Here is a 12,505-nt window from a genome sequence, read left to right as displayed (position 1 = left end):
ACTCCTGTTGGACCCCGAAGAGTGCAGCGTTCAAACACTGAGGCAAGACCTCCCATCTGCTGATTATGTGACCTCGTTCCCAGCTCGTCTGGCCCCATAGATAGAATAGGACAGCAAAACCTACACAAACTACCGGCTCCTCTCTAACGCAGATTCACTATATTCCTCAGCTGTAGAAAAATAATCAGTTGGCTGTCACGTAGAAGAAGTAACAATGACGATATAAAAAGTTAACATTGTAACCCATAAGAAAAACGCGGTTCGAGGCACAACCTCTTCTTCAGCTATACTGGGGTAGACCACAATCGGCTATGGACAGAATTTCTGCAGATAGAAGCATCTGCTATTCTGACCCTTCCCTGCCCCTCTCCCAGCACCGGCAGTGTTCCACTATGTTGGCCAATAGACACAATCAAATATTCTGTCCATAGCAGATTGTGTTCTACCCCAGCATAGCTGAAAAAGAGGCTGTGCCTCGAAACACCTTTGTCCCATGTTTTTAGTTTAATGGACAACCCCATAAAAAGCTAAGATGACGGCATGAATTTTTATAATTTATCACCATTTTTAAAAAAAGTGTAAAAATGTCTTTACTAAGGCCGTGTTCATACTGGTACCATGGCGAGTCATCAAACTGCGTGAGCCTTTAGGGGTTGTATCATAGTTCCAAACATTAAACAGCAGATGCCTTGAAGTGCCCTTTGGCTCCAGCGACTCCTATACTTGTCAGTATGCCAGTCCCGAACTTACAGACCCCCTGCATTAACTGAATGGCGCTCAGCTGGAACACTGGGACAAGACCGTGCGCGATACTATCAGCATAACAAATGTGCTGTCGGTTCCTTTCTCAGCAATGCCAAAGACGGAGTGACAGTTTCCATAGTGCCAGCGAAGAAAGTACTAAAGAAATGCTAAAACCTTCTACAAAAGACAGCTGCATGTAAAGAGCGCCTTCTCCTTCAGGGACCTGAAAATATATTCTGCTCTTGCAGGGTTTCAACTGTTAGCAAGTTATCTCAATCACCTCCACAGGTAGCAGGTGCAAGAGAACAGTGCAAATTGTAGCCATTACCGCATGCTGTAATCCACCTTATATAAGGCTTTGATTGGCACAAGTCTGCACTGTGCCACCTTTACCACGGTTTATAATCGCGATGCAGCTATAAGCTTCATGTCCATGGACAGATCGGATACCGCATGCGGCAACCCACAGCAGAATCTGACCCTGCCCGTGGCAGCGAACACTGCAGTTTCTCTACTTACCCGTCCGGGTCTTCGTTTTCTCTTCTGTGGATGTGTGCGGGCATGCCGCCACACATGCGCTATGAATTTTTTCTTTAAATCGCTTGCTTTCCGGAGGAATTGAATTGCGGACGGGCCACGGATCTGACGGTTTCCATTAACTTCAACGAGGCAGTGCGTGCAGGATTTGCAGCAAAATAGAGCATGCTGCAATGTTTTCCGGACAAGAAGGTTCGCAAAATAAATCTGCATGCTTTAATTAAGCTGCGGACGCCCATGTCTCCCTATGGGCGGCTTGAATTATGGATCGTCCGTAAGGGTGCCCTGCGCAGATTCCACAGTTCATATCCGCCCGTGAGGCCATACTGTTCTTAATAGAGATTAAAAGGGGTTTTCTCTAATGACCCATCCTCAGGACAGGGGTAAATGTCTGCGAAAGCGGTTTTCACTACACTGTGGGATTCCGTCTGTGAGTCGCAGGGGCTGAAACCATTCACTGTCGTTAGTGAGACGGACACTACGATGCTGTCTGTTTGACAAGGTTTATATTAGTTTCTGCTATATTTAGAGTATACAAAAGCACAGTTGACTACATTATTCTATACTCCAGATAAAGCAGAAGTGCACAGAACCCTGTCAGACAGACCAAGGTGGTGTCCGTTTCACTAATGACAGCGATCGGTTTGTTCCTTTCCATTCGGGGGCTTCTGCCAAAAGCTGTGTTCGTCACTGTGACATGGATCATTGTAACACAGAATTGAAAAAAAGACAAACATACGCCCATGTGGTTCAGCCTACAATGCGCTCATCATGTGCCCCATAACTACCCAGGTGGAATGCTACAGAGAAGTGAAAGCACTGTAATCCTCAGAAGACGGCACAACTGAAATGCCCCATGTGAACTCAGTGGCGATGTGCATGCTTGACTGCCACCCCATCCACTTTTATGGGACGGAGCGAGATTAATGTGCTCAGATATCGATTTTTCTTGGGGAAGGGGCTTCAAAGAGGTTGTGCTAAAGCGGCGATTATGGTTTTTACCCCATTAGGGTACACACAGTGGTTCCCTTCTTGGCATAACCCCTTTAAAAAGAATCTCTCCCCATATTTTTACAGCCAACTGAGAGCGGCATAAGGTAGAGACAGGCACACCGATCGGCCGTACATCGCACTCGTTCACGTGAGGGCTGCAAAAAGATGCTGACAGATGCCTACCAGAACCCCCTTGCTACAGAAAACCTGCCAGTAGCATATACTGGGAAATCTAAACTCCATACAGTAATTTGCCTTACCTATGGGTTCCCTTATTACCGAGTCTATAGAAGCCAATTACTTTTAGTAGCCAGGAATACAAAACTATCATAGACATATCCTAGGAAAGTCAGGCAACAGCGCCGCCAGTTCCCAGGTGCCCCCCGGCAACAGCGCCGCCAGTTCCCAGGTGCCCCCCGGCAACAGCGCCGCCAGTTCCCAGGTGCCCCCCGGCAACAGCGCCGCCAGTTCCCAGGTGCCCCCCGGCAACAGCGCCGCCAGTTCCCAGGTGCCCCCCGGCAACAGCGCCGCCAGTTCCCAGGTGCCCCCCGGCAACAGCGCCGCCAGTTCCCAGGTGCCCCCCGGCAACAGCGCCGCCAGTTCCCAGGTGCCCCCCGGCAACAGCGCCGCCAGTTCCCAGGTGCCCCCCGGCAACAGCGCCGCCAGTTCCCAGGTGCCCCCCGGCAACAGCGCCGCCAGTTCCCAGGTGCCCCCCGGCAACAGCGCCGCCAGTTCCCAGGTGCCCCCCGGCAACAGCGCCGCCAGTTCCCAGGTGCCCCCCGGCAACAGCGCCGCCAGTTCCCAGGTGCCCCCCGGCAACAGCGCCGCCAGTTCCCAGGTGCCCCCCGGCAACAGCGCCGCCAGTTCCCAGGTGCCCCCCGGCAACAGCGCCGCCAGTACCCAGGTGCCCCCCGGCAACAGCGCCGCCAGTACCCAGGTGCCCCCGGCAACAGCGCCGCCAGTTCCCAGGTGCCTTTCATTGATTCATGCACACTGACGTGTGGGCACTGTGTATCATAGTATGTTAGGCTGAATGAAGACAATGTCCATCTAGTTCAGCCTGGTTTAACTATGCTCCATTTCTCTGTATAGGATACGCTGTCCAAACGTAACACAGAGTTGGGGATTAGAAAAAAAAACCCAACACACTGCGCATGTCCGTGACCGCATTGCCCCAACATAAAGGAGATCATTGTAAACGCAAAGATCTTTTCTTTAGTGGCATTCTCAAGAAACATGAAAGATCAAAAATTTTCCACAAAACAAACAAGGAGACGACTACGCACCATTTTCCATTTTACTTTTTTGATGGGGTCCACTGAAAGCTAGGAATTTCTTTGGAATGATCCAGTTGAAGTCTCCATTTTCAGCTCTCTGACAAAGAAAAAAAAAAAACAGTGTTGGCCATGAACAAACTGTGTTTTCATCAAAACCTTCATGCGATCAGACGACGATTTACTGAAAATTCAGATTCTGAGCAAAGCTCTTTTTTGACCCTTTCATTGCCAGGATTTTTTAACATTCTGCACCTCCACTACCCGGGACAATTTTCACACTTTTCCCATGTACAAATAAAACCTAAATTACAAAATAAAAAAAAGTATACTAAACCCTCAAATCCATAAATTTTCTGAAAGCAGAAACCTGCATTTTAGCACTTTATACACACACAGACACCTTCATGCAATTTTGTATTAAACTATACTAAAAAATGCTTAAAATTGATATTAGTGGCCAAGTGTGACAAGCAGAAAATAAGATGCAGAAAACCTTCTAAAAACTAAAAAGTTCAGTGTGTGCAGACTTCATACACACCACTTATGCCCATTTCTACATGCACATATCTTCATACAATCATCAAAACTGCAGAGACTGAAAATCTGGTTTTAACCCCTTCCCGTTGCAGCTATTTTTGTCTTTGCCATTTTTTTTCCATGCCCACTTTAAAATAAAACCATAACTGTTTTTTTTATTTTTCCATCGCCATAACTACAGGTCGACAAGTTGTATTTTCCAATGGTACCACTTAACGTACAATATAATGTATTGGAAAACTTTTTAAAATTGCTAAGTGGGATGAACTGGGAGGAAAAGCTATTTCATCACCTTTTAGGTTGGTGTTTCTTTTTCGGGGGAGGGGGTGGTGGGAATATGTTTTTTTTTTCATTATTGGTGCTACGGGGTACGCAAGCCTTTCATGCAACTTTTTTTGTCGAGAGAGTGACCAAAAAAAGTGCAATTTGGGCGCCAATGCCATTTTTTTTCTGATGAAGTTCAACATGTGCGAAAAGAAATGTGATATTTTAATTAATTGGACTTCTACAGATGTAGCAGTAGAGAGGTTTAATATTTTTGGGGAAAAGGGGCATTTTGAAACTTAACATTTTTACTTCTCCTTAGGACAGATCCTAATCACCACAATAGTTGATTGGTGGTGTCCGCTGCTCCGGATCCCTGCTGATTGGCTTTTTGCCTGGCCCGCTGTCAGTGGTGACGGAGCGAGAAGCAGATATCCTGGTCTACACTGAAGCAGCAAGGGTTCTTATTGCAGGCACATTTCAGCTCTGTCCTCACTGACAGCGGGTGTGTGTGTGTGTGTGTGTGTGTGTGTGTGGGGGGGGGAACAGCGGACGCCAACTTATTCCGCAGCGCTTTCAGGTAATTATTACTTATTACCCCCCACCAAGCTGGGTTCTCAGTAAGTTCCCAGAAACCCCTTTAATTGACAAAAATCAATGACCTTCTCAAGGCCTCAGGCTGTCATGACAAATAGCTGCCCGCGATCTTAAGGAGGCGGCTCTGTTGGAGGCTCTCAGTCTCAATGCCACTGTCAAAACTAGAACCTGGCCAAAAACTATGGTCACCTGGACGTGGCGGATGAGCCACATGTTTTGATCAAAAAATATGCTGACAACCTTGCATTTTTACTTTTATACCTGAAATACAGCCTCATAGGCTTTTAGCTACTTAAGTGCTTCCCTGTTAAGACGTAGGAGATACGTGGTTGGCAAGGAAAGGGTTATAACTCACCTCATAGTGTTGGTATTCCTCCAGATCAAATGTTCTAAAATCAAAGAATTCAAACTGCACAGCCTGCAATAAAATATATAGGAAATAAAAAAAAAGTGTATTATACAAAAAGGAGAAACATTAAGACAGATAGCGGCATTTTGTTCATTCCATCCGAATTCTGTTAAAACAAAAACTACTTTTCTAACATGACACCAAAGGAGCGCAGGTGAGGAATAGCGGAATGTCACCGAATGAAGCCAAATATTCCACAAATCATTTTAAAACCCGTTTCATACATTCATTGTTTCATTCGCCTGGAAGCCCAAGCATTCACTGCCATGTTAGACGAATTAAGATCTTGTTAAACAGGTCAGTAAATCTCCTCTATAAATGCCATTGTACTCGAGGAGCCAATGTGACAGATTCCTCTGATCACTGTGCCACCCTTAACGTCACGGTACAGGAGATTTATCTGACAACTCACCTTGTGCACAGCATGAAAACAGTCAAGAAGCGTTAAATGAAAGCTACAGGTACCAAATGAGGCGTCCCTAGAACAGAAAGCAATCAGTCATTACTGCTATACGGTGAACTGTACTCAGTGCTACACAACGCATTGTAGGAGACGGTAGAAAAACGTACGGACCAGTAAGGACAACCCAACAGGCTTACGTAAATATACTACATGTGACATCTAATCCGATCTGCGTAGAACAATGGTTGTGCCATCGGCAGTGAAACTAAATGCTACCATGTTTCCCAGAAAATAAGACAGTGTCTTATATTAATTTTTGTTCAAAAAGGTTTAACTTTTTTACATGTATAGCTGCCTGGACACTATTTGAATTGACTTTTTCAATTAACTGTTAGCAGGGCTTAATTTTGGAGTAGGGCTTATATTTCAAGCATCCTCAAAAAGCCTGAAAAATCATTTTGCATACTCAAAAATTCTGGAAAATCATGCTATGTCTTATTTTCAGGGTATGTCTTATTTTCAGGGAAACAGGGTATGAGCCAGTTTAGGCTCTGCTCACATAAGCGTTGTCCCATCAGTTTATAACTGAAGACAACACCATGTTGGATCTGTTGCGTGATAACTGGTGACACCACCATCCCCACCCTTGTAATAAGGTCCTACGGGTTCCGCTAGGTTAGTCACTGCTTTGATTTGAAAAATGGCACTGTTTTTTTTAATATCAAAACCAACAGAAATTGTGATGAGCCAAAGGCCCCATGTCCACGGGCCAAATTGAATTGCGGAATCCACGTGGGTCACCTGCGCGGACGATCCTCAGCTCAATATGCTCATAGACATTCATTGGGCATCCGCAGGAATTTCAATTACCTCATTGTTTTGTAGGCGTGCGGATCTCACACACGGGGATACAAAGCAGCATGTTCCATTTGCTGCGGATTCCCATTTGGGGGGTCTCCATTGGAGTCAATGGAAGCCATCCGATCAGCGCACATCCGCAGCTGACACTGCGGACGTGCCGCGGATCTTGTGGGAAAGCAGGAGTTAAGTAAAAAAAGATGTAATGCAGGCAGCACGCCAAACGCATCAGCAGTAAAGAAAATCTGGCCTGGAAGGGAGAAGACCAGCACCGGTCCGCAGAAGACCCGGACAGGTAAAAAAAAAAAAAAAAAAAATGTCCTCTGCCCGGGAACATGAGGCCTAAAAGAATCTTGGCCAGAGATGGTAACAGATCTGACAGGTTTACAAAGTAGCAGTACATTAAACATAAACAACATTATGGTTACCTAAATGGAAGGTAAGTCACATTTCCCATCTGCAAAATTCTGTGCATCTCTTCTGGGAGTTTCTTCAAGTATATAATCTAAGAAATAAAATTACGCAAACTTTACGTATTTCATCAACTGCACTACGGAAATGCATTTGGGATTTCATTTTTACAATGTTCAATGTACAAAACATTCTCCGGGTCAGCACGATTACAGGCGATACAAAGTTTATACAGTTTTTTTTGTGTTTTGCTATTTTTGTACCCAAAAAAACACTTTTGTGTTTTGTGTCGCTGCTTTCTGTGCACTGTTCGGGTTACATAATGTACTAACTAACTCTTTTCTCTGGGTTACGAATGCAGCGATACCACATGTGCCAAATTTTTTTTACGTAGTAAGGTAACATTTTTTTTTACTTTAGCTTATTTTATTTTTGTTCCACTAGGGGACTTGAATATCAACATCTTTAAAGGGGTTGTCCCGCGGCAGCAAGTGGGTCTATACACTTCTGTATGGCCATATTAACGCACTTTGTAATGTACCTCGTGCATTAATTATGAGCCATACAGAAGTTATAAGAAGTTTTTCACTTACCTGCTCCGTTGCTAGCGTCCTCGTTTCCATGGAGCCGACTAATTTTCGCCGTCTAATGGCCAAATTAGCCGCGCTTGCGCAGTCCGGGTCTTCTTCTTTCTCAATGGGGCCGCTCGTGCAGGATGCCAGCTCCGTGTAGCTCCGCCCCGTCACGTGCCGATTCCAGCCAATCAGGAGGCTGGAATCGGCAATGGACCGCACAGAAGCCCTGCGGTCCACCGAGGGAGAAGATCCCGGCGGCCATCTTCAACCGGTAAGTAAGAAGTCACCGGAGCGCGGGGATTCAGGTAAGCGCTGTGCGGTTTTTTTTTTTAAGTCCCTGCATCGGGGTTGAAAAAAAAACAACCCGTTTCGGCGCGGGACAACCCCTTTAATCATTCTTCCAATACACTACTCTACTTTAGTATAGCAGTGCATTAGAAAGCCTATGAAGCTCATCCAGAGGTTTAGTCTCTTAGCCCACTGTAGTTGCCACACCGAGATGCTATATTCAAGCCTCTGGGCGCCATAGCAACCCATCGGGACCCTGCAATCATAACACGGTAATATATATATTACAAAGTGCATTAATATGGCCATACAGAAGTGCTTAACACCGCTTGCTTGCGCGGGACAACCCCTTTAAGGTGTTAGAGTTATATGTACAAGGCAAAAAGTAATTTCCAATATGGCATTATAATGAACTTCCAGCAAACATTACTAAGTATATAGAGACATGAGATTTGTACTTACAGCATAACTTCCTATTAAAAAGGCAGCATTGGCTTGTTTCTTCTGGTCACTGTTGGTATAATGGACGATCTCCTTCTTCGTTAAAGAGAAAGACTAAACAAACAAAACAATATGTTACGTTGCTTTCAACACAAAACTCCTATTTTGTGGCTGTGTCCACATCTGCTTTAGGAACCTTGATTCGGGAGTTCCGTCGCAGATCGGGCACTAAATGCCGGAAGAAAGAGTCATTTTTTTGCCCGGTAAAATGCCAGACAACTGAACAGAGAACAAATGGACACCTTTTATAGTCAATGATCCAATAGAGGAGCAGGAAAATGGAAGCCCTGAACGCAGATGTGAACATCGCCTTAGCTGATGGAGACTATGTAGAATTATGTAGGTGGAAAATGAAGACATAATTATAGAACTAAAGAGCAGCATTAACAAGAAGTGAGCCTCAAACAGCGCTTCTTCCAAACTGCGAGGGCCAGATGGCAGCACTTCATTTAGCTGAAGGAGTCCGGCATTGAGGAGGTCTTCAGAGTGCCTATCAGTAGCAAGTGGTGAAGGGCAAAATGACATATCTAGCGTTACTGATACCTTAGTACCTGGCGCCTCTGTTTCTTCAGGAAGGATAGAAGTATCTACTAAAAGGGACATGTGAGGAGCGGTGACAGGTCCTCTTTAAACAGTTCTATGACAGACCTGTCTACCACAGTTGTAGTAGAATCGAGCAGAAGACATATCTAGCATTTCCAGCCTTCTATTCGGTAATCATTCAGATCTCTGTGCTGCTTCACAACCCCCATAGGGAGATCACAAGACGCTACAGGTGGCTTCAAAGGAGAAAACATTAAAAGCTGGATGAGAAGCCCGCTACTTGGCCCAGAAAGAACCACACCCAGCTCCAACCTTAGAAGCAAACGTCTGCCAGCTTCTTACTTCTGCAACTCACCTTCATCTTTTTATTTAGCTTGCAGCAGTATCTGTACAACATGGCCAGGTTCAGAGGTCCAAAGTCAGCGTAGAAGCTAGAAGACAACATACAATCTTTGATAAGTGAACTTCTAAGGCTGGGTTCACACAGGGCGGATTCCCGTCGGAAATCTCGCGGTTTGGCTGCAGCAAAAACCGCGAGATTTCCGCCGGGAGAACCGCCGCGGTTTAAGCCGCGGCGGCTTTGAAGCGGCTCGGCCGCATGCTTTTTCGTTGCGGCCGGCGCTCCCATAGAGGAGAGCGGGGCCGCGACGTAAATAAACAAAAAAGGAAAGGTAAACAGACCTGCTCAATCTTTGGAAACCGCGGCTGCGGCGGCCGCAGCCGCGGTTTCAACCGGATTTACCGCAGCGGATTAGCCATCCCGTGTGGACGAGATTTCTGAGAAATCTCATCCACATGGCTGGCTAATCCCGAGATTAGCGGCCGCGGGCGGATCTGCTGCGGCAAATCCGCCCTGTGTGAACCCAGGCTTACAGTTAAAGTGTAACTAGATACAGGAATAAATAAGCACAAGATAAAAAGATACATAAAGCACTACATTCCTTGGTAGCATGCTACATTTTATATAAGCTCCTGAAATCTCCTCCCAGTCTCCTCAGCTGAAAGGTGGAGCAAGCTGCCTCCCAGCCAACAACAAACAGTAGAAACACCTTCCCTACTTCACACCAATTTGTTTCTCACTCTGGACTATGAGACGGAGAAAGAACAAGACCAATGAGGAGCAGGAGATCACAATAAATGAGCAAAGTATTTTTGCCTATCCTTCTTGATAATTACTCGCAAACCAGAACCTTACTGAACACTGACGAGGGGCAAGAACACCGAAATAGCTGTATGTACATGGATATTCTGGTTTGGCCTACACCCCTAGACCTACTGCAAGGCCTGTTAAAACATCTGATATTGAATCTTATGGTGGCTACCACTTCAATAGGTGGTGCCGTGAAGGATTGTTCCATCCCTCATTTACATATATTATAATTACTTTAGAAGAAAAAGATGTAAACTTGACAGGAAAAGGGTGTTTATGCATAACATTCTTCGTAGAGTATCTGCAAATCAGAGACGTACTTTCAGGATTCCTTTCGTGAAAATGGCCTTCGTGCGTAACTGGGAAGTCTGGACAAACTATCACAAGCCAATGGTGTCACTTGTACAAACTAACTGAAGTAGCATCATGGGACAAGAAACTAACAGCAGTGGGAGGAGGAAAGGTATTACTCCATCATTCCTGCACTGACCTGTCTTGTCAGATTACCGCTTTTGTAAAATGGACATGACAAGTGTAAGCAGTAATCCTGATATAATACACTGGTCACCAGAATACAGCAAGAGAAGCTTACACTCTCAGACTCGCGCCGTAGAATGTAGGATCTCAATGTGGAGCAATAGTACTCTTAATTTAAAGGGGGTCTCTGGAAGAAGCTGGGACAGGGACAATCTCTCTACCCTGCTGCAGGATAAGCCGGCCCTATATAAGCAACAGAAATAAATACATTTAACACCCCCAATGTGATCTTTGCGTTTAATATTCAGGAACTCAAGCAGTACACATATTTCATGCGTAACTGATTGTCACAAAACTTGTGCGTGGCATGTGCTGAATACAGTAATCATGAGAAGTAATAAATCAGTGTTTCCAAAATTCCACCCCCACCCCTCCCCTACAGGTCAGATTTTCATGATTTCACTAGTATAGCACAGGTGATGTTAATTATTGTCTAGTTTAGGGCTCCAGATAAAGACCAAAATAAAAACCAATGTGCTTAAGATTTTGGAAATGTTGACAAGATTTTTCAGTCTTGTCGCCATTTGCAGCTAGCCCTGCTGTAGTGAAAAAGAGGTTTCTTCAGCAAAAAATGGCCCACCTCCTGACTAGCTGTCGGACCAGGAAAAGCTGGATGGAAAGAGACCAGTGACCCGTCTATGGACTTTGAGATGATTGGCTTGTGTATGAAGTGGGGAAATGTAGGTAGCTTGACTATGGACTACAGGGGTTACAGATGAACAGCGTGACTATGGATGGTAGGGAAATTATAAACTTGCCAGAAGGAAATCCACTTGTTAATGTGGAGCTTTTGAATATATTTATACTGTGTCGGGGTGGGGAACTAGATATACAGTAATTATACTGTGTCGGAGGGGAGGAAAATACACTTGTACATTCAGCCCAGCAATAAGCACTATTACACAAGCATTAACGCCGCTTGTGTACTAGCACCCTTATTGTACTGCTGGGGTGAATATAATTATACAGCAGGGAAAGCTGCACACAGTACATCTTAATAGAATGATCTATCTATAAAGTATGTAGAAATATATAATTAAAATTATATATATATATATATATATATATTTTTTTTTTTGAGCAACTAAAAATTTTAATTTGGCTCATAAATTTTTCAGACTCCGGACTCCTAAATAATATTTTTTTTTCCTTCGCTAGTTTCTGCTGCTTCTTCTGGGTTACGGCAGTGTGAAAGAATCGGTTTACTTACTTCTCATACAGAAGTTCATCGTCGGTGGAGAAATAATGTGTACTTGGAGTTGTCTTTGGTTTGCCGCAAAGGATGGCGAAGTACAGACGCTCTGAAAAGTAGGAGAGGAATACAGGTTACATGGTATCTAAGAGTTCTACAAGTATCCGCCAATACCTCCAGCTCTTCACGTGGAGGACATACAGTACACATATCCCACATACCATACACACCCCATCAACAATGTACTGCAAGAAAAGGTACCAGTCACTAAGAAGAAAACAATGTGCATACCGCTAATCTAAATACCGCGCGCTCGACACACCTAACCGCACTCCCAAATGTCAGTGACCGTGAAAACCACCACAGCTGAGGGGGCAAGACATTCCAGTTTCAGGAGGTCAGGGAAGATTCTTGGACTCTACCACTTGTACTTCTGCAACGCACTGCTGGCCTCGTAGACTTCAAGAAGCTGCGAAAACTGGAGCCGGTGCCTATGGCAACCAATAAAGTCAGAGCCGTTTGGAAAATGAAACCCAATTTACAGCTTCATAGACTCCTTGGTTTATCCACTATGGGGGCCCTGGAGTTCTACTTGGGCAACGGACAAATAAACACTGGTACAATACGCCAAACGAAGTGAAGCCAAAGCGTTGAGTTACACCTTTCTATTTTTAACCATCTGCACTTCA

At 44.9% G+C, this 12,505-nt stretch overlaps 1 protein-coding gene across 7 annotated transcripts in view; it reads right to left on the bottom strand.

The window, feature by feature from the left end:
• The window catches only part of CDC14B (cell division cycle 14B), a 64,098-nt gene that overhangs the window by 20,129 nt on the left and 31,464 nt on the right, over positions 1-12,505 (bottom strand). For all 7 annotated transcript variants that reach the window (XM_066604066.1, XM_066604069.1, XM_066604068.1 and 4 more), the window contains exons 2-8: positions 11,835-11,925; positions 9,293-9,368; positions 8,356-8,448; positions 7,048-7,124; positions 5,771-5,837; positions 5,305-5,367; positions 3,561-3,648 (exon numbers count right to left, since the gene is read on the bottom strand). In XM_066604066.1, the coding sequence (XP_066460163.1) occupies positions 3,561-3,648; positions 5,305-5,367; positions 5,771-5,837; positions 7,048-7,124; positions 8,356-8,448; positions 9,293-9,368; positions 11,835-11,925 (555 nt within the window). The remainder of the gene's footprint in view (positions 1-3,560; positions 3,649-5,304; positions 5,368-5,770; positions 5,838-7,047; positions 7,125-8,355; positions 8,449-9,292; positions 9,369-11,834; positions 11,926-12,505) is intronic.

Source organism: Eleutherodactylus coqui, chromosome 5, assembly GCF_035609145.1.
Source record: "Eleutherodactylus coqui strain aEleCoq1 chromosome 5, aEleCoq1.hap1, whole genome shotgun sequence".
In the NCBI taxonomy this organism is placed as follows: Eukaryota; Metazoa; Chordata; class Amphibia; order Anura; family Eleutherodactylidae; genus Eleutherodactylus; species Eleutherodactylus coqui.
The sequence above is the reverse complement of the archived record's forward strand: the minus strand, read 5'-3'. Positions and strand labels throughout refer to the sequence as shown.